This window comes from Blennius ocellaris (genome assembly GCF_963422515.1).
Source record: "Blennius ocellaris genome assembly, chromosome: 18".
NCBI classification, from domain to species: Eukaryota; Metazoa; Chordata; class Actinopteri; order Blenniiformes; family Blenniidae; genus Blennius; species Blennius ocellaris.
In genome coordinates this window covers 7,938,916-7,961,098 of record NC_137667.1, presented here as the reverse complement: position 1 = coordinate 7,961,098, position 22,183 = coordinate 7,938,916, and the positions used below count along the sequence as shown (strand labels likewise).

At 44.0% G+C, this 22,183-nt stretch overlaps 1 protein-coding gene across 3 annotated transcripts; it reads right to left on the bottom strand.

The window, feature by feature from the left end:
• Positions 1–95: 95 nt before the first annotated feature.
• LOC308143171 (homeobox-containing protein 1-like) lies at positions 96–22,183 on the bottom strand. Of its 3 annotated transcripts, none has more exons than XM_080513908.1 (10): positions 22,071–22,183; positions 19,587–20,267; positions 13,044–13,129; positions 11,077–11,187; positions 7,305–7,458; positions 7,110–7,192; positions 6,924–7,019; positions 5,945–6,039; positions 5,121–5,204; positions 96–4,468 (listed from the first exon to the last, which is right to left on the bottom strand). In XM_080513908.1, exons 2-10 carry the CDS (start codon positions 20,261–20,263, stop codon positions 4,325–4,327), a joined length of 1,530 nt encoding a protein of 509 aa, XP_080370034.1. In that variant the 5' UTR covers positions 20,264–20,267; positions 22,071–22,183; the 3' UTR covers positions 96–4,324. The 3 variants fall into 3 exon arrangements, with proteins under 3 accessions (XP_080370034.1, XP_080370032.1, XP_080370033.1); XM_080513906.1 differs by lacking the exon at positions 22,071–22,183 and adding an exon at positions 21,216–21,321 and having other exon boundaries at positions 19,587–20,264; XM_080513907.1 differs by lacking the exon at positions 22,071–22,183 and adding an exon at positions 21,216–21,321 and having other exon boundaries at positions 5,945–6,036; positions 19,587–20,264.

Here is a 22,183-nt window from a genome sequence, read left to right as displayed (position 1 = left end):
TTGAATAAATGTTAAACATGACCCAGAGAGAGAGAGAGAGAGAGGGGTGTCATCGATATAGCTTTATTCTCTTGTACATTTTATATATATCATACTAAAATAAACACAAGTTAAAAAAATGAACAAAGAAACTGTACAAAAAAATGTATATATACTACATCTTAATTACAGAACAGTCTACTGTCCAAAAAAGGCACTAAATTCTGAAATGGGCAATACAGTAAATTTTGAACAGAACTAGATTTGCGATTGATACGACAGCATTCAGTCCTCTTTATCTGAGATATATTGGGATGAGGTGAATGGGGTTTCACTGGGTGGGGGGGTAACGGGGGGGAGGGGGTTCTGCGTCAGGTTTGACAAGTAAAGAGCACCTGAGGGTTCGTTCTTCCGCCTCATGAACGTTAAAACACTGGAAGGCAGTTTCAAAGTGTCTGGAAGTGAGAGAGAGAGTGAAATCTCTGAACGCACTCTTCTTTCCCCGAAACCACCAAAACGTCACGTTCAACTCCAAAGAGAAACCCGGGCCTAAATTAAGACGTCACAGAAATTAGCGGCGAGAGATGTTAAGTTGTTAAGACGCTCAAGGCACAAACGATGTAACATCATCAGCGTAAAACGTTTGCATTCAACACAGTTGTTATAATTACTTGGGAAGTTTATGGTATATTTATCTAATGAACCAATTTCCTTTTATCGATTTATTTACGATTATCAGGAGGACTTGAAGGATTTTACCATATCGATTAAGTTTCCAGAGGTTTGTTTTTTTTCCATTTATTGACCAAGGGCCAAAAGTATCAAGGTAAAATTTTAGAAACGTTGAAGTTGATTTATTTCATTGACATCTTTTCAAAATTTCAGTGCATCATAAGTTGTTATTTTGTTCCCCCCTGTTAAAACTGACCAGTGGCTTGATAGTTTCATCAGAAACATTTGGATTGTCTGAACAAAGCACAAAAAGTTTATATTTTATTCCATTTCAGATAGCTAAGTTTGTAGAAATAAAAAACAACTTTTGACTTTTAATGTGAAAACGACTTCTTCACATGTTAAACGGTCGAGTTTCACTCTGGAGTTTGGCGTGACGTTCCTCTACTAAAAGACTTCCACGTACGTCGATTTAAACAGCTGTGCTTCACCCCACAATACCTAGAAATATGATCAAGGGGAAATTGCCACAATCTCAGTGGAAGATTTTTTTTTTGGGTGGGGGTTTCAGTTTTCAAGCTTCACCAACACAGATTCTTAATTTTCATAAGGTGCATCATTGTTTCTTTCTTAAATTAGCTCACACACGGGGAGGAGGGAGACTGCTGTTCAGCCAAATAAAGCATGATACTAAAGGAAAAAAAAGGTGGAAATTATTAAAAAGAAAAGAAAAATCAGGAGAAAAACAAAAGATTAATTTAACAATAAAGCATGTTTCATTTTAAAACATATGTCATTCTTTTTTTTTTTTTTTTGTACATTACCATAAAAAATGAGTATAAATACATATTGTGTTTATCTTTCAACCCTTCTTTTGGAGACAGGTCCCAGAGCGGATCGCTGGATCGCAGCTTCACACAGTAAAATTAGCTTCACTAGACTAAAACTCGGACTGGGAGGTAACGACGACGCGGCGGCCGCGGGATGGAAACACTTTGAGTGTTGGAGCGGGGGGCAGAGCGAGGTCGCGGGCCACAGTTCGATCCCGCTGCGTGAAATACTTTCCCAGCTCTCCAAAACAATCACAAAGGCAAGGAATTCCTTTTAAAGGAATGCGCCGAGTTTGGTGGGGGAAATGTGCTCGTTCACTTTGTTTGCATGACGATCGTTAGCGCTCTCAAGCCTGTACGCTAAATATGACGCTAAAAGACGAAGTACAGTTCCAACTTAGACTCAAGTTAACGTCTGGGTTTAATCAATTGTTTTGCCTATTGTTTGTCGTTGAGTTCATTTAATCTGAGTTATAAGTTGCTAGTGCTAAGCTAACGCTAGCACCTATGAGCTATAGACCATGAAAGTGAGACTCGCGGCCTCATGGCTAAACTTTATACATTTTAAGATTTCTTAAATATTTGACAAAGCAAACCTTGTTATAGACATTTGATTTACATAAGAACCTCAGCTAACAGTATAAATTAGTATTTACTTAATGTAAAGCTAAAGGTCATAAGTGAACTTGAGATGCTATTTCCACATATCTAATTTTCTAAATAAATATGCTAGGCTAATGTTAGCTTGATATTGAGCATATTTAAGAGCGCTTTTAGGAGTTTTCACTCACTCTTGTGGGAAAACTATTAAAAACACTTCAGGATATCTATTGAAGAAATGTACTACAGTCATTTCGATATTATTTGATGACAATACTACGCTAATGAAAGTTCTTAACTCTGGCTTCATATTTAGCGTACAGACATAAAAGCTCTCCCATTGGCAAAAAAGTGGTTGTTTTCCCATAAAACTCAAAATGTATTCAAATTTCAGTTCTCGTTCAAACATTACGATTTACTCAATAAATGCAAATACTCTGGTTTAAATTTTCCTGCCAAGACGGGTCCAGAAATGATTTAGGAGGTGATTTGTTCAGAGCACAAACACAAAGATAATTTCTAATATCACCACTTAAAGCGACTTCAAGTCCCAGATTCCATTCCAGGTGTTGAGTTTACCTTTGAGGCTAATACAGTCATTTCGTTTAAAAAAAAAAAAAAAAAATGCCTCGAAAGCTTTTGATATCGTTTTTTTTTTTTTTATAACTATTTCCAGTGTGGATTTAGTCTGATTTCATATCTCTGATATTACAAAAAGCACATTACTTAGACTAATATAAAGAGGCAGCGTCACAGAAGTAGTAAATAGCTTCGGGGTATTACTTTATATGTCTGGCTTGCTAATACCTAGCTGTACTGACACAGGCCTGCTGCAGTATCGAGCGGCCATAGGCTCGAGTCGCTTCACTGAACGTGAGCAAAGACTTCGGTACGCCAAAGGAGTGAGTAGAAATCGCTTTGGATTACTCAGTTTTCAGATAAGTCTTAGCTTAGCATCTGTTCCTTTGGCATGGACGACATTTAAAAAAAGCAAAGTTTCCCCTTAATAGATTAGCTTACAAAGTTAGCTAACAATGTTAGCTAGCATATTGACCCTAAATTGATCCTCTTAGCCTCGAGTACTTTAATAGTATCACTGGGGACATAAAGACAAAGGCCAGATGATGGCGTGAGGCTGAAACGAGGAGGAAGAGCAAAGTGAAGGAACTCAAACCGCTGCTGAAGTTGGATAGAAACCTTCATTCTGGCGGGAGGGTGAGGTTTTCGTTGTGCACGGAGTAACTTCTCTGAGGTGCATGTTGTCCGGAGAGCCTGCGTAAACTGCGGAAAAGAAAAGAAACGGCTGAAATTAAGGCTACTTTCCTTTCAGCAGAGACTTTCGAGGGAGGTTCGGTTTTTATCCAAAATAGCAGCTCGACTGTAAGAAGAACAAAAAAAAAAAAAAAGAAGAACAAAAAGCCATCTGGTGAGGATCGAAGACCGTGGAGAAGATGGTAGCAGTTCGGTCTGTCAGGGGAGGAGGGGACATGGCTCTGTTCCCAATGGGGATCGTTCCCAAGGGACGTAGCTGTGTTCCCCAAGAGGACTGTACCCCTAAGAGGACTGTTCCCCTCAGAGGACTGTTCCCCTCAGAGGACTGTTCCCTTAAGAAGACTGATCCCCAAGGGGACGGTTCTCTAGGGGAACCATTTCCCCAACAATACTGTTCCCCCAAGGGGACATAGCTTGTGTCCAAAGGAACTGTTCCCTAAGAGAGGCGTAGCTCTGTTCCCCAAGGGACTGTTCCCATTGGGACATGGCTCTGTCCCCGGGGGGACGGGGGGCGATGTCTCCCTCTCCTGATGAATTGCACAATGACGAGGCGACTTTGAGGAAGGTCAGGAGGTGGATGGACACCATGAGCTGAGTGTGACAGAGAACCATAGGAACCATATATATCCATTATATATATACAGTACACATTATTTTTCTGAGGTTGACGTTGAGGTGAGATAGACTGAGGAGCGGCTCGGACCACCAGGGGGTCGGGGGAGGAGAGGGAGGAGGTATCCTGTGAGTGTACAAAGATCCCACTGTTCAGATCACAGCCACTTGTTTCACCTGCTGTGAGTCCACACTGAGGAGGGTAACGGGGGTATTTACTGATTACATGGACGACGCTGGAGGAGGGGCAACGAGGAGGGAACCAACCCACTAAAGGCTGGTTTACTAAGTAGCTTCATGTTGGTCTTTTTTCTTTTGTGCCCTCGCTCTCCACTCTGGCACCCTCCCTCCGACGCGCCTCATTCGTCCTCCAGGGACTCCGTCTTGATGTCGTTGGGGACGCCGCCGGTCCGGGACAGGGCCAGGATGGTGTGGTTGACAGCAGCCATCTCCACAGCCAGAGAGATGGGGTCCTGGTGCTCGCTGTGCGCCGCACTGTCGTCCTGCGGGAAGAAGAAACACTAAGAGTGGCACAGGAGTCCACCACCAGTTTCCCATTGAACTCTACGACCGCTTGTTCAGATCCCTCAGTCCTTTGAAAGGTTTCATTTCTCTTCAAATTTGCCTCAGACTCCTATTAATCCAGAACATATTGATCGCCCTCTGGTGGCTAGCAACAGTCAACAAATCAACAAAATCGATTGCGAGAAATGATGACTGACTGTTCAGGTTTTAACACTCAGAACATTTCTTCTACCGTTGTGTTGCACCATGAAGCCGTCATATTAAATCCTCTGGTTTAAGAATTGGATGTCACTCAAGTTCATCTGCATGCCAAGGCAAGTGAGCAAATACTTTTGGGAATATAATGCACGTCAATGACAAAATATTGAAGGCACTCAACTATGCATTTTGAGAAATTGTGACTGGTTTCCAACCGTTTTCCTTTTGTTTGTAGTGTAGCTGTATAGAGTATAGCTGATCTGCAGCTTTACAATGGCTGTAACTATAAACAAAAATAACTGTTGTCCAACACAGTTGAAATTCATTTAAGAGAACAATAATAGGCTATTAAGTTTATACAGCCAGTGTTAACCAGTGGAAACAGATTACATGTGTAAACAGGAACCTTCAGAGTGAATTTATTCAGTGTACCTGTGTGGGTGAGGTGGGCTCCAGTCTGTAAAGGCCAAACGGTCGGCTGAGGGGTCTCTTGTCAAAATAAGGCAGGTCACAGGCCTGGAGGCGGTTTGAACAGAAACACTGCGTTAGTTTGTTGAAACATTTCATTTTGACCCCCGTCTTTATTCCATCCACCGCGACAGGAGGCCCGCGGGCTGTTTCATTGAAATCAGATATCATCATCTGCAACTAAAAAGCAGCCAGCAACTCACAGCCATACAATTTCCCTCTGTTTCTATTGGCTACTGGAGGAAGAAAAGAAACATTTGTTGATTAAGCAATGATCCCTGACAAAGTAAAGAACTGTATGTCCTTTCTAAATTTAGAAACGGATGCATTCGGGAGGAGAAACACTCTTCGGTTCAACGCCACACAAACACAGCTTCACCCTCACACACAAAATAATTAGCTCCGTCAACTTGTTTGTTGGAATGGACGATTTAGGATGCATCAATGCAGACTGCTGACAGCTGAGGTAGCTCTCAGTCTGTGAGTCTGAGTTCTTTCTAAACACGCCAATAAATAAAATAACCAATAAATGTTCGCGCTTCTCCAATAAAAGGCACAATGGTTAACATTTACCACAACATCATCCACATATGTGGAGATTCACTTCTCACACACAGCAAATACCAAGTGGAACAATTGGATGAATAAAGAAAGTTTAAAAGAGAATGGATATTTATACTGGATTGGCCTCTGCATGCGGGGTCGTATTACAAAAACAACAGCACTGATTAATGGCCGGGTATGGAAACTACCATGTCGATCAGTGATCGTGGTGTGAGGGTCCGTACCTGCTCTGCGAAGTCGTTCCCGTCGATGTCGTCGCTGTTGGAGTGTCCGCCCGGACTCTGCACGTCGATGCCGTGACTCTCCAGGATTGTGGCTTCTTGGAGGAAGAGCAGATTGTTAAAAGTTACCATGAATCCACGAGAATATCTTATAACATACTGAGCAGAGGTAAGCAAAGGCCTGAATTATGGTTTTCAACTATAAATACATCCCAGATCCTTCATCGCCTCAAGTGTTTAAAAGAAAAGTCACAGAGACAAACGTTTTTATCAGACACGTGAAAAAAACTAACTTTGCAGGAATCTAATAATAAAATCAAAGTGAAAACTATCTATTTAAAGATAAGTTGAAATGACTGAACAAACTGATAAAACATTGGAGACTAAACGTCGTGGGTAAACTTCATGACGTTAATGAAGCCTAAAAGACAAAGAACAGAAACTAAAGTACAAAGGATTTATTATAATTAATACATAATTTTAGTTCATATTCAGATTTATGAAACAGTAGCTACATGGATGTTTCCATAACTTTCAGAGAGAAATTGTTAGAAAAAAAAAAGAATGCTTCAATTTAAGTGTATAATTGAAGATAATTGAACACAATGGAGGGAAAGCTATAAAATATCAAAATCATGCTGCAAGTTGGGAATAAATGTTTGAAAAAGACGAGGCAAAGAAAACGTTTTCTGAAAGATGAATGAAATTTTGCCACCCTGGACAAAACATCTGTTTTTCTCATCGTCCACAGTGAGACTGGTTTTGTGCAGGAATGAGAAGCGAAACATGAACCAGCTTCAAGCCACAAGACAAGAAAACCTCAATCCTCTTCTCTACTGAGCTGGTTGATTCCAGCTGATGGAGAGGTGCTTACATTTCATGAGAGTTGTCATTAATCTGCTCAAGGACATCTCTGATATTAAAAAAAGAAAAAAGAAAAAGAGGGTAATGATGGTGAAGAGCCACCGATCATCCACATTACCAATGTTGGCCCGCCTCTTGATCTCTTTGCGACGATTGGCAAACCAGTTATAAACTTTGAGGGAGGTGACTCTCTCTAGGTCCGACAGCTTCTTCCCTGCAAATTAGAAAAAAGAAAAAAAAAAAAGCAGTTTTGTGACTTATAGCCCAGATAATACAGCATCTATGTAAGAACATAGAGTCTTACCTGGTTTCTGAATGACGGCATTGCAGGCGTTGGCGATCTCCTCCCGTTTGGCCTCGTCTGGATACTGGTTGTCGTTGAAGTAGCTATAAATAGCAGCGGCGATTAAATTAATTCGTCCGCACAAGGACGGTGTCAACAAAGCGGCGCTGCCGTTGGCTCTGCGTGCGGCAGGGAGATATACGGAGGGGCGCTCACCTCTCCATCACGGCCAGGCACTCTTTCCTCCAGGTGAAGCGGCTTCCCCGGCGCAGGCGGAAGGTGCCGGGGGCCGTGGTGAGCGGGGGCGGGGTCTGCCTCCACTCCATGTCCTCCAGGGGCAACGGGGCGGGCCGCATGTTGAGGGTGGCACCTGGACGGGGACGGGTTAGATTTCAGCTGGGGATGCATTCAAAAATGTAAATAAATAAATAAATAAATAAATAAAACCCCACGGGGAGGCGGTAACGCAGCCGCCAGGTGTGTTTGTGGCTCTGCAGGATCGGTGAGAACTGTGTGGAAGCAGCTCCGGCTGATCCCCGGCCACGATTCGGCGCGTGATACGATCCATCTGACTGGAATTTGTAGTTGCTGGCCGTTCTGTCGGTCTTAAACGTAAACAATACATTTGTGATATATATATTCTGCACCCTCACACTAGTCTCGCCAAGTACTGTGATTTTACAGAATACAATTTTACAATATCATCTCAGCGGCTGCTCAAGGTCAAAGGACGCCAGCTGGAGAGACTTTACAAGAAAACCGGTCTCAGTGTTCATAAAGAAACGCACAATAACCACATTCTTCTCTGCAAGGACTCTATCTACAGTTAAATCACAGTATTGTTCAGTAAAAAAATCACTCCAGGATATTCTCACTTGTCACCAACACCCTGGAACCTCCAGTCTTTTTCTCCCCATTTGTTTCCTCACCGGACAACTGCACCTCACTTATGAGAGTCTTCACTCAAAAAATACGTTTGGATCCGCCACCAGCTGGTCACTCAACTCTCCAACAACCTTTACGAACAGCTCCAGTCATTATGGTACGGAAACAGTTTTCATTTAAAGTCACCAATGACCAGCTGGTTGCAGCCGACTCTGGACTACCGTCCATCCTCCTCCATCGATTGGCAGCCACTGAATTGTCACACACACCTCTGGACTTGTTCGGTTCCTTCAGGTAGGAACTTTCACATCCCAGCCGTCTCCTCGACCTTTCCACTGATGGTGGCGCCCGAATAATGACCCGAACTCCTTCCGTCAACCCCACCGGCTCCCAAATCAACCGCACATTCAGTTCAAATTTATACTTTTGCGTGGCGGGCATCAGCTTTCTCTGCAGCAGTGATGGAGGGGTGTGTGTGTGTGTGTGTGTGTGTGTGTGTGTGTGTGTGTGTGTGTGTGTGTGTGTGTGTGTGTGTGTGTGTGTGTGTGTGTGTGTGTGTGTGTGTGTTGGGGCTGGGCTGGGTCCGGCCATAAATAGTATGGAGCAGTTTGTAGTGCTGACGGTGTTGGCAGGGCTCCACTGAGGAACATGCCGCAGAGGACGAGGCGTGGGATGTCTGCTGCCCGGCTATAGGTTGAAATGGTGCGCACGTCCACGTGCACAGTCTGGATCTGAAGGAGGCCTGCTGTTCCTGCTGTTGACCGCTGACGGTGCACTGAAGGAATTTTCTCTGAATGGCTTGTGGAGCTAGGAGTCTTTCTTGAAGTCCAAAGAAATGCTCAATAATAAAGTCTTCATGTGTTCATTGTGATATATAGTAAACGAAGTCTGAGTCTAATTTTAGGGGGAAAGGAAAAGTAGCGCATGCACGTTTTTGTGCAATCAATTTCCCCATCCAACGATAACAGCAATTCAAACACTATCTGATTTTATTGAAGGCCGCAGCTGTGAACCTGCCAACAGCATCTCATCTGAAGGAAGCGACGTCTCACTGAACTTCGACAAAATATCACATTTAGAGCCAGTGAATAAAAAACAACCTTTTAACCTTACAACTACACATTATTCCATTTTCTTCTTGGTGGTAAACTTTTAAATTGAGACACATTCCTCTATCTTGAGGTTACGTATTATCCAACAGTGGCAAAGCCTACTATAAATCAGCAAGCTCCTCCCAGGATTTTATCAACTTGACCAGAACAACTAATCAGAAGTTTATACCAGTCAAACTAAATATTTGTGATTTACAAATGTTGCTTTCATTTTCTTCCCTCACACACTTGGTCATTACATTTCATAACTTCCACACAATATTTTCGAGATACGACTTTAATTTCATGTTTTTATTTCTAAAATATAAAAGCAGCCTGCAGAAATACCCATAGATTTTTAATGACGAGTACAAAAAGTCAAAACTGTCGTGAATATTGTCCAAAGAATAGTTTAAACACGCCAAACATTCAAGGTCAGTAAATGTAAATCATTTTCCCGGGGAAAAAAAAACAACCTACTTTTCAAGAAGTGCCCTTGAGAATATGACTGATTAGCAGAATATATGGCGTGAAAACAAATATCCGACCACTTGAAGAACTCAAGCGTGAAACTACACATCACCCAGAACGATGTTACACAATATTTCAACCAACACAGTGATTAACCACATGGCTTTGATTTATAGTACTTTTATTACTGTCTTATACTCCTGTTGAACAGCAGTTGTGACTAGACTGTGTTTTTAAGGTTTGTTTTTTTACCATCACACCACTGTTTTTGTCAATTAATTGTGTATATCCCAATTTTCTATCAATTGTAATGCACAGTCAACGTAAACATGATTTCATGAGTTTTTATGCTTAAACTGTCATTTGAAAAATCTTTCTAGTTCGATAGATTTTTATTTCACCTCAAGAAGGTGGAAGTTTACCTTAGTCTGAGTTTAAAATATGCCAATTACATTACTGTGTTGCTCCATCAACTCTTCAATAGAGGAAAAAATTGTTCGTAAGCTACTGAGCAGCTTCAGCACTGGTTTTTGATTTCAATGTTCACAGCTTTTCTGTTCCTCGTCTTGATTCTACTGTTCATAATGAAGAACTTCAAAGTGGCACAAATCCATTTTAACAGGCGAAGAGCTCCTAGCTGACATTAAGAAATTGAGGATTTTTGGTAAAAAGAACGAGCTGTCATTCTATTTTGATCATTATAGATTAGTTAGATCGATACTAGTAGTTTTAGAGCATCTCAGTGGATATTGGTCAAATTCACCTACCTACTTAAAGAATTCTGAGTCACTTTTAAGCTATTTTTACTCCCGTCAAACGTCACATTTTGACCTAAACGGTATGCGAGCGTTGACACACTCGCAGTGTTTCCTTCTGAATGGAAATCACAGTTAAAAATAGCTCAATGTGACCTTGAAGCCTTCTGATGTCAATGCGGAAGTCATACGACCAAAATATCTCATTTCGTTTGTAATTAAAACCACGAATTCTGTCATAGAAAGACTTGCGGGTCCGTGTAATCAGGAGACGGAGTGAGAAAGCGAGGCCTCTGCTCCTCATACACCGCAAGATGCTGACGACTCCAACTCGTCTCATTAAGAGTGCAAAAGGAAACTGCAGGCGGCGCAGCGTTCCCCTACTGTGCTCCCTTTTCCTGAAGCCTTCCTGTTGCGATGAGAAACAAACTCCCAGCTTTCTCCATCTCCTAACCCCATCCATGCATCTTCATGTCGTCTCACAATGTCTGCATAATGAAGCCTCAATCAAAGATTTCAACCCAAACTTTCACACTAAGTGGCGATGATCGGTCAAATATCAGATTCCCTCCCGTTTATTTCCACATTCTAGGATAATTCTAATGACATTTTATGATTTTATAGTAAAAACACTTTAGAGAACATAAGATCTGAACAATATTGCCGCGTTTATCCGAAATACTCCAAGCGTTTGCACAGTTTTGGCCCCCGCGATGTGAAACCCGGAGCCTTGGCCTGAACTCCGCAACAATGAATGGTGAAAAAAAACAAGAGAGGAGGTTGTACCTGGTGTGGTTTTCTCCAGCGTGTACCAGCGGTAGAAGGCTCTCTTCTTCTGCTCGCTCAGGTCGGAGCCGTGCTGAAGCAGCCAGTGGGAGATCCTGCTCTGGCTGATGCCTGGAAAGCAGCCACACATCCAATTACAAGCTGCAGACGATCCCCGGGAAAAAGGCTTTTTTACAGCGGCGGAGGAGAACACCAGCACTTTTTTTCTCTCTCCCGTCGCTCAGAATTTACTCCCCCGTCCAAAACTTTGTTCTCCTTTGTTTTCCCGCTTATCTATTAATCTGCTCACTGTGAAGGTTGGCGTGAGCCTTTTCTGCTTAGATTGGAACGATTTTGACCTTGTGAAGATCACACCATTACTCTGTTCCTTTGGTGAGAAAAAATGTTTTGGACATTTTTAGTTTCTGCATGACAGACCGAAAACAAATACGACACGATGGAAGCGCAGAGATTCAAGTCTGTGTGGAGTTTGCTTGTTCTGATGATCCATTCTGATCACTTTATGCCGCATTCTTTGGTTACTTGATTTTTTTTTTGTCACTTTTCTGTCCAGTTTTGTTTTTTTTTTTTAAATCAAATTAAAATTGTTGGAAAAACCATGAATTCATGGTTTTCCAGCCATTTTCAGCTACAGAATCAACTTTCAAGGTGCAGAACTTTGATTTTGGAGATTAATCTGTGACTTTCATACGCCTGCTTCATTTTGCACCGTGTGATTTTCAATGGGAAGTGTTGACTTTTGCCCATTTGTGCTTTATATACAGTAGTTACATTAGTTGTGTTCTTACTTTTGCATTCTACTCCTTTTGACATTTTTCATATTCATAGAGCCTGCTGGACAGTCGCTGCATTTCACTGCCATACTTGCATGACTATGTGACAGATACAAAATCTAATCTAATCTAATCTAAGCTGCCCGTAGCTGTAAATGCGAGAATGTGATTGTGTGTTTGCCTTCATTGTAAGCAAGAACCAGTTCCAGCAAACCCGAGTTGGACAAAGGGTATGAAAAAAAAAAAACTAATGGCAGGATGGACGGATGAGCAGAAACCAAAAGTTCTTTCACAATTGGCCGCTTTTATTCTGTCGGATACTGTAAACGACCTGAAGGTAAACTTCCGCGTGTTGTGGAATATGGCGTGGTTAAATATTAATACGAGGTCCAAAGAGCCGACATGAGGCGTGAAAACAAACTCACCAGAGACATGGCAAGAAAATGGGATGATTCTGCAGTTTGTTTGTCAAATATTAATGGAGTGTGTACACATCTTTAAGTTACTGTGCAAGCGGGTCATCACCACGCCCTACTTTAAAGCACATTATTTAACTGTGTCCATTTCTCACAAGACATAATTCACTACAGTCCAGGGTACAGTGTAATTCGACGACGACTGCCTAAAAGATAAAAGAAAAAAAAATGTATGTAACCTGAATTCTTTTGCGTTTGGCAACGCTGCAGTGAACTGTAATGCCACACTTGAAATCTATGTTTAAATTCGAATCACTAATTCAATCAGCTGAATAAAAAATCTAAGTTATCATCAGGTTAAAATGAGAGAAACTAGCGGGCAATGAAGATTTGATCCCATGTCTTTTAATACAGTTGCTGATTCAGAAATCTTAGGTCCAAATGAAATCGCCCCGTCGTTGTCAGATCCTCGGGTCTCTTGACATTCAGCACTTCCCCATATGGGTTTTAGGTTTATGCTACTCTTCCTTGGTGGGAAATAAAAGCCGCGAGCTTTAAAATTGATGGTTGCAGTTTGTCAGGGGAGGAACTCTCAACTGAACTGACGGACTGAAAACATCAGAAGGTGTCGATCCACCACGGGTCAACTCGCATCACTGAAAGTTTCAGCGTGATCAGAACAAGCGTGCATGTAACTGTTAAAATGCCACATCGGGTGCAAAGCAATGTGTGTGTGTGTGTGTGAGAGAGAGAGAGAAAGAGTAAGAGTGCTACGAACCGGTAACTTGTGCCACCACTGCCTGAGAGATCCTCCTGTTCCCCAGGAAGGCTTTGATCTCCTCTTTCACCAGACTGCTGTCCCTCCTGCACAGAGAACCCAGACGCACCACTTAATACAGCATCAGCAGGAAGAAAGCAGGAAGCAAATACACGCGGCAGCGAGTTCAAGGACGGGCGTCACTTTTAAAGAACAGCAGCTTTTTGCAAGATTTTGCAAAACTGTCATGGCTGCCACCCCAAATGCCCTTTTCTTATAGGAATTATATTGTAACACGTAGAACTTCCATTGGGGTGTATAAGGCTCCGTTTGGACGACAAGGTTTTCAAGTGAAAACGGAACACTTTCGTCACGTTTTAAGGGTCGATGACAACGGTGCTCGGAGTGTCATGACTTCCTGTAGTTATTCTGCTTTGACTTGGTGGTTTTTTTTTAGTTGAGAGTCAATGCAATGGCAATTCAACTTCTCCTTCTGTCCATACACATGTCTGTGTACTCACTTTTGTTCATGTTTATAGCGTATTGCTCTCTGCACGCCTGTGTGTGCCTGTGTGTGTGTGTGTGTGTGGTTTCATTACCAAAACGAGTACCCATTAGTGGCCCAACAGCTCTCCCACTTCGTGAGATCCTGACAGTTAAAGAAAACGGTGAACTTCGGTTAGGTTTTGGCTGTTTCTTTACCGTTTCCTTTGGAACTCACTGAAAAAGAGACTACCGTAATTTCTGGACTACAAGTCGCTACTTTTTTTCACACGCTTTGAACCCTGCAGCTTAAACAATGACGCTGCTAATTTATGGATTTCTGCAAGCTAACAACCTCCGTGCCTCTGATACGTGGGTGATGCGTTCAGGTGCGTCAAGTAACTCAAACTTTTTTTGAAATTTGGTGGGCGAAGCTTATATTCGGGTGTGCTCATTAGTCTGGAAACTACGGTAACTGAAAGCATCTTCCAGACTGCAATGCTCATAAAACACACTGGTCTCTGCCATCGTTGTCAAAACTTTGCAGTTTGAATGCAAATCTTTTCCGAAGCGAATTTGCAAACACGACATCATAGCGTTTCAAATGAATCGTTACGTACAAAAGGCCGTTCAACCCGACTGCTACATGACAATAATGGCACCAAACTGAGGGTCAGTCAGCAGCTTGTCACATGTAAATCTCAGACGAAAGAACAAATCTTAAAGGACTGACTTCTTTGTCGAACGAAGTCGGAAATGGCGGCATGCGGACGATCAAACTGCCGCAGCAATGAAACGTGCACGGTTCATTGAAAGATAATTTACAATATGCAAATCGTAATAACAACATATCCGGTGCATTGCACACCCCTAATGTGCAGTCAATTCAACAGAAGTAATCATGTTCTTGATAATAGGTTGCAACAGTCATGAAGCTAAATCCAGACATCTTTTCTAAAATGTTCCTTTTTGTAGTTTTTTTGAGAACCAAAGTTTAAACTAAAACCATGGGCTAGTTAGACTTTTAAACCTCTGATATTTACAAGAATCCTACCGTGTTTAACAGATTCAAACAATGCACAAAGTGGGTAAAAACAGTCCTGCAGAAAGGCTCAGCCTGATGGGGGTGAACTTATATATGTGGCTGTGTTGCATTTATTCAGTGCTATTGTGTTCCAGATGAACAAATCTGCAGAGGAAAAAACCCATAAAACCACTGCTTTTTTTTTTTTTTTTTTTTTAGTCTGGTCTGCATTCTGACTGCATTATACTTTCCTTTTTTTTTTTCATGATTGCTTTCACACAATCAGCGCTGCCTTTCAGACGAACACAAAAGGCGGCGACTGTGCGAGCCGAGCCACAATCAATGATCTATATTTTCGAAATGTATTTAATGTGCGTGTTTCCACTGTCTCAGCCGTCGGCTGTGCGAAGAAGAAAGAAAGAAAGAAAGAAAGAAAGAAAAGAAGAAAAAAAAAAAACCCACATGCACAGACTTGCAGGAACAGAGGATGTGCAGTCACACAATGTACCCACCCTGCTTTCTGGCGGCGAGCCCAATCCCCTCCCCTATATACACACACACACACACACACACACACACACACACACACACACACACACACACACACACACACACACACACACACACACACACACACACACACACACGCATGCCAACGAGCTTATGACAGTCTTGGCCTGATTCCTTCTTGGTGCAGCTTGTGAATATTTCGCAGATGTGTAAACTGGTTGGTGCATTTCTCCGTACTGAAAGTAGATTTTATTCCCCCCACCACCACCGCCACCACCACCACCACCGCCACCACATGCCCAACTTTTAACGGCTCTGGGTGTTCGGGCCGCACGACGGCGGCGGCAGCCCTTTGAATCAGTCGGCGCGGGAGAGACTCGCGCTGTCAAACGGAGGAGGCATCAAAAAAGGTCCTGAGTGCTCTGTTGGCATATTTCTGCAAAATGAAAATGCGTCACGACTCTTTTGACATCCAGCATCAATATCCTCCACGCCAGCCTCTCTTGCGGCACGGCTAAAATTAGAGCTAAAAAAAAGGAAAAAAGAAAAAAAGAAAAAAAAAACTGCTGCTTGTATCGACACCGGTGAATCGATGGAGCACGGGCTGCTGTACAAGACGGAGAGGAGGGCGAGTGAGGAGGGGTGACGAGGGGAATGTTGGGTGCCAACTGGAAAGGGCCGAACCCCCGCCGAGACGGAAATGTGCACTTGAAAGTGAGTGGAGGTGGGGGGGTGGGGGTGGGGGGGTAGAAATCGGAAAGGCGCCCGTGGGATTGTTGACAAGCGGCAGGCTGGTGTCGCGCCCCCGCAGCCCCGCCGAGCGAGACGCTGGAGAGTCCTTTACAGGCGGCGAGGACAAGGGGGCTTTTGAACGCTACTTAAACTCTCGGGGGCCTGTCGAAAGAGGACGTGTAATTTAGACGCAGAGGCAGTGCCAAACGAGCCAAACGGGGAACGCTGAGCCCCCGGGGCCCCGAAACGCCTATTCTTCCTGCCGCCGCTGGCACAAGAGCAGCTGGGAGGCAGAGGGAGGAGGCGGCGGCGGTAAAAAAGACGGTGGCTAACGTGAGGAGTGTGACAGATCCTCAGAGTGGCGGCGTAATGAACCCGAGCGCGTGATCCCAAACCTGTCCCTGGATGTTCTTGAGTCTTATTTTATGCAATGTTTCTCCCCCGAGGCCTTTTTTTTTTTTTTTTTTTTAACCCTTCCCCTTCTTTAAACACGCCATCTTTCGCCCTGAAGGCTTTTTCAACGCCTTCAACAGAACACTTGTCTATTTATGCAACCGTCTTTATAGACTCTAATCGTACTCTCAACAAGGACGCCTCTATGCCCGTCTTTTTTTTCTTTCTTTTTCTATTTAATTCATTTTTATTAACGCTCCCATCACAGGACGTACATCTTCATGTGGCACATTGTGTACAAGACAAACGTACTCATCACAAGTGTCATGTGGTCTGATGCTATAAAAAAATTTAAAAAGCCTCGCCAGCAATCCGAGCAAGTGAATACGTCTCTGCCAGCCTTCTCACTTTTCTCTTTATGCGCCCCGTCTTTGATGACGGAACTGAACATCTGCGATTCAAAACACGAGCCGGTTAGTTGGCGTTTACGCCGTGTGAAGGCTTCACAAACCAGAGCAAAGACTCACCTCCGCAAACCTGAGCTTGGATAGAACGACCCGATGACCCCCACTAAAATTATGACTGCTTGGCACCGTTTGACCTTTTTGACTTTGGTGATCTTGCGAGACTCTCTCAACGCTCTCCGTACAATTCAGACGACGTAAAAGAGACCTTCATATTTTCTATGCGTCCAAATTCCAAGAAGGTCAAAGAGAGAAGGAGGTGGTCATGGGTAATCACTACGGTGACGGCAGGAGGTCGCACTAACGTTGGTATTGACTGCGTGACGTTTACCACCGCCGCCTCAAGTCACTTTTCAAGCAGTTAAAATTTTGATTCGAAGCTCAAGTTTTCCGCCACAAACACCGGTGGCACGTCTGCGTTTGTCAGAACCACGAGCTGCGAGTAATCCGACAGACGTACGAACGTACTAGACGCAAAATATAGAGCCTTGACACTCCCCGGGACCTTTCGTAACGTTCGTGAACATGATCTCCCAGAGGAAAACACTTCAAACTAAAAGCATCAATCATGTGTACTGAAACACAGTCAGAGACTTTTTTTTTTTTTTAAATACAAACTATGTTTATGGCATTTCAGGAAATTCTTTAGGTTTCCATATCTGTGTTTACTGTGCTGGAACAAATTCCACAATGGCAGCTCATACTTCAATAAAAAACACAAACAATGCAAGTTGCGTTTTTTTACGTTTTCCTGCCGATGCACCTGCATAAAGCTGAAATTTAGCTCAATGTATTTTGCCTCTCGTCTTACCGCTTCATCACAGAGACTTTAAGAACCATGAGATCAACATATGCCAATACACTTTAAACTGCCTGTAAGACCCAAACACACCCAACAAGGACTTGGACTAAATAGAAATTCTTTTGTTGTTGTTGTTGTTATTGTTATTACAAAGTGTTTGCAGTGGCGATGGCAACACACATTGGAATAAACACTGAAACCTGCAGCTAAGTGGCTGAAAAAAAGAAATGGACTGGACTGTCAACAAAACAAGCTGAAGAAATCAACCTTTACCTTTCAACTGTTTGAGTCAATTCTGGCTTCCAACAATAACTATTGATCAAATATGTGGGTTCGTCCAATCAAATAGTTTCAAATGTCACGGGAGAATGTCATTCTAACAGAAAGACACAACATCGATCTACGTCCATTGTTTTGCCACCAAAGTAAAAGAAGTCTAAAACTACATGCAACAATGACGTAAAATAGAACTTTATCAAAATGTGGGGAAACAATCATTTGTAGCAAACTGGGGGAAAAAATACTCTTTGTACCAGACTCTTGGATCAACACTGGCAGATCAAACAGGCATTGCAACATTTATGCACACAAAAAAACATTTACATCTTGAATACTTTCCCTCGTAGTATAGAAACTAAGAAGCTTCATAAAATCACCACACATTCAAAAAAGAATATAGTATGTAAACATTCTTCCTTTCAAGGTTGAATTTTTTTTTTTTTTTTAATTGAAAAACCCACAAAAGATTTGCACAAATATTCACCTGCTTATGGAAAAAAAAAAGTAATATACTTCTACTTGGTCACTTTGTGATGGGACTGCTGGTCCCTTAACCGTCTGGTTCCAAGGTCAGGGATGAACTCCGAGGCCTCGTTTCTAAAAACATGGACGCGTTCCAGCAGCAGCTGCACACAATGGAGCTTCAGTTGCATTTGCAGTTGGTGCTATTTAAATACCCCTGACATAAACTGTATTTCTAGATTTATTTAATTTTACGAGCACTCGCTCTCCAAACTCCAACCTGGTGACTGACGGATTACACCGGCTTACACCAAAACTGCTAACGCACCTAAAACGCCTTCATGGCGTTGCGTGTTCACACTCCAGTGGAGGACACCAGAGCTGCACAATTTATCGCATACTTCCCCGCCACTGTGGTATCAATGGGTGCAATAGGGTTACGCCGATTTCTCAGCCAATCAGATGGGAGTCTTACCACTCAGTAGATGCGAGTGTGTGAAGCCGCAGAAGCGCAGCGAGCCTGTCGTAAACGGCTTCCAGAGTTTGCCGTTTGATACGTGAAGGTTTTTCTGAAACGCAGTCGCGCTGCAACACGAACATCGCGGCCGCGGCGGGTTTGCCTGCACGTGTGAGTCGATCGAACATTAACCTTGATGGATTTCAGAATGAATTTACCAGCGCTTCCTCGACGTAGTTTAACCATTTTAAACTGGGTTCAAAGCACACCGGAAGCACTCAGGTCTGAGATCAATGGAGGACGGCGCTCGCGTTCCGCTCCGTGAACCGATATCTTGATTATTCACCGAAGCTACTGTACATCAGGCTGGAAATCAGACAATGGAGCCACACAGCAGGTAAAGCTTTGTGATGAAACCGATTAGATTCCACTTCATTAGTGAAACATTACTTCATATCTGGTTGCCACAGGACAGACACACACACACACACACACACAAAAAAAAATAAAAAATCAAGGATGTTTAACTAAAAACAAAGTCAAACTATTTGCAACGAAGACAAACGTGGCTCATTTTAATGCATTTGTGTATTGAGATTTATTTGAAATAACACTACTGCCCTAAATGTGTCAGTTGTCCCCATCAGCGAGACACTTCATTATCTTTGATGATCATTTTTTTGATTTTTGTGTCTGACTTCTGACGTTCAAGCCGTCAATCATGTCAATCGCAGAGTTCCCTTCTTACTCCAACGAGAAATTTGCAAATAATTATTGGAATGCGGGACAATATTAGCACACGCCCACCATTTGTCTATCTTATGGCTAACAAATGGGAGAACCTTGATGAAACATCACAATCATTTCTCAAGGTTATAAGTTTAAAAACGCTGGGAAGGAAAAAATAAAATAAAAAGTTTGCCATGTAAAGAGTTTCTTCACATGAGTGACGACTGACCTCATCAGCTCCTCCACTTTATCGTCGATGTCCAGGTCTTCCTCCGTGGCCTCGAACCCGAACGCCCGCACCGCCGCCGCGCTGTTGACCGGGTACCGCGGGGGAGACAGCTTCCCGTTGGGGGTTGCGGCGAGGCTGTCGCGGCCGTTCTGCGACAGCGCCACCAGCGACACGGGCGACGGCAGGATGGCGGAGGGCGGCGGCGGCCCCGGCGGAGGGGAGGTGTCGTAGCTGTTGCTCGGAGAGAGACCGCCGCCCACCGCGCCGCTGCTACTGTTGAACTGCGTCTGCGTGGATGTGGAGATCTTGGAAGAGGGCGAGGCGGCGGCGGCGGCGGAGGGGTCGCCGGCGCCGCCCTCGCCGCCGCTGCCGTTGCAGGAGGCGGCGGAAGAGGTGGTCGTTGCCGAGGCAGTGTTGTTATTGATGAATGACGTGGTGGTGGTGGCGGCGGCGGCGTTGGAGGCAGAGTTGTTGGTACAGCTGTTGACCCCGCCTACTCCGTAAGAGGAGGAGGAGGAGGTGCGGCGGCCGAACTTGTCGCCGTGCTCCCGGTCCAGCCGGTCCAGCGTTTCCAGCGCGTGCAGGATCTCCTGCTTGGTCATGCCGGTGCGCCGCAGCCGCTGCAGCAGATCTATCTGCTCGATGGTGAAGCGCGGCTCCTCGCTGAACTCAGACATCCTGCTGCCCGAAGGAGAGAGCAGACAAAGAAGTTCAGGAAGCCTGAAGAAAGTGTGGTGGGTTAAAGAGATGGAGGAAAGTCAAGCATGAGTAAGGTAGATGGAAGAGACGGCGGGAGAAATGAGGGAATTAAGTAGTAAAGAATGAAAAAAGGAACGTGGTTGCCGAGGGGGAGGAAGAGAAAAGGAATCAGAGAGTTAAGAGGGAGAAAGTGTTGGGGGGGGGGGGGGGAGAGGAAGGCGAGGAAGAAAACAAAAAGGCAGCAAATAGGGAAAAGGAAGACAAGAGCGAGAGACAGAAGTGTGAAAGAAAAAGAAGGCAGGGGAGGGGCTGGGCACAAGAAAATCTGCTATTTTTGGGAAGCAGCAGGCAACACGCGCACAGTGCCAGAGTCACCTTGACAGCTGATGCTATCTTAACGTTCTGACTGTCGTTCTTTAGGAGCTACAATACGTCCCCGCCGCTCTGCGCACCACCCACGCCGTATGTTTTTCATAAGCAATTTGCAGCGCTCAAAATCAATGCAACTGGAATCAGACTGCGGCAGATTGTTTTTCTTTTTTTTCCCCTCTCTCTGTCTCTCTCTCTCTCTCTCTCCCCCTCTTTTTTTTTCTTCTCCATTTTCCGTGCCGGCCCGACCTCTGCTGATATGATAAATGGTTTAAAAGGGGTCACTGGCATTTCTCTACATCTGTGTTAAAGTATGCAGAGAACAAGGAGACAGAGAAAAGAAAAAAGGAGGGAGGGGGGGGGGGGGGTGCTTCAGAGCACATGCGGGGTTTTCATATCATCTCTAATCAAAGAAACTAACATGACCGAGGCAGGGGGCTTTCAGCAGGAGGTGTGTGAGGGGAGTCACTTTGGGTCAGCGCTGAAATGCATTACTTCTGAGGCAGGACCGGCCGGGGCACACTGGTGAACATTAACCAGTCCTCTGAAAGTCATCCTTACGAATTCATGAGGCGAAACTGTAAATCATTGCCGGGCACCGTTCAGGCTGCAGAATGCATCACATCCCAGAGAGATGGAGGGGGACGAAAGGACAACTGTAACACAGGTTACTGTAAAAAAAAAAAAAAAAAGGATTGTCACCTGCAGCCATGAGAGATCAGCGGCTCAAGGATTGACCGTGATCTGATCTGGTCACGGTGAAAAAAAAAAAAACACAAGCTTCATGCATGCGTCCACATTCCCCAGCAGCCTGGATGTCAGTCACTTTTCTTTTCTTTTTTAAACACAAAATATTAAAAGCTGGAATTTGGGATTTGTCGTGTCTTTAAACACTGCACTTTCTTAATGATCCAGGTGGTTTAAAAAAAAAAAAAAAAAAAAAAAAAAAAAAGTGGTCAGGGTTGGTGGTGTGTCCTCTCCCACCATGTGTTTTTGTTTTGCTGACTCTGGCCCGCAGTGAGAGCTCAGATGTGCCCTGCTGCAGGCGAGCTGCTGTCTGATGCCAGCTTTCACGCCCTTTTTTTTTTTTTTTTTTTTTTTTAACCCAAAAGCTAACGTTCGCGAATGTTTTCTGTGGCAGGCGGACAATCTGCCCGTGCCTTTTAAACACCACGCAGCCCGCCGACGCCAAAAGCCCCCTTTCTGTCATTTCCCCCCCAACCAGCCTTGTTCCGCCTGTCAAATCGCACTGAAAACATCCGCTTCTGCACCGCCGAGGACGGCTAGCAACTTCAGGAGAGCGTCTGGGAAGTGATTAGCATAACATGCTAGCCGTGCCAACGCCGATTCTCGCTGACGTTCGCCGCCGTTTCATATTAATAACATCACTTTTCTGGGTTAAAGTACACCGCTCACCTCGCTTCAGATCGTCCGCTTCACCATCTAACTTCGGAACCGGAGCAGAGAGCCGCTTGTGTGGTATGGCTGCAGCCGCGACACAGCGGTGTGATAACAGTGCCCCGTCCGAC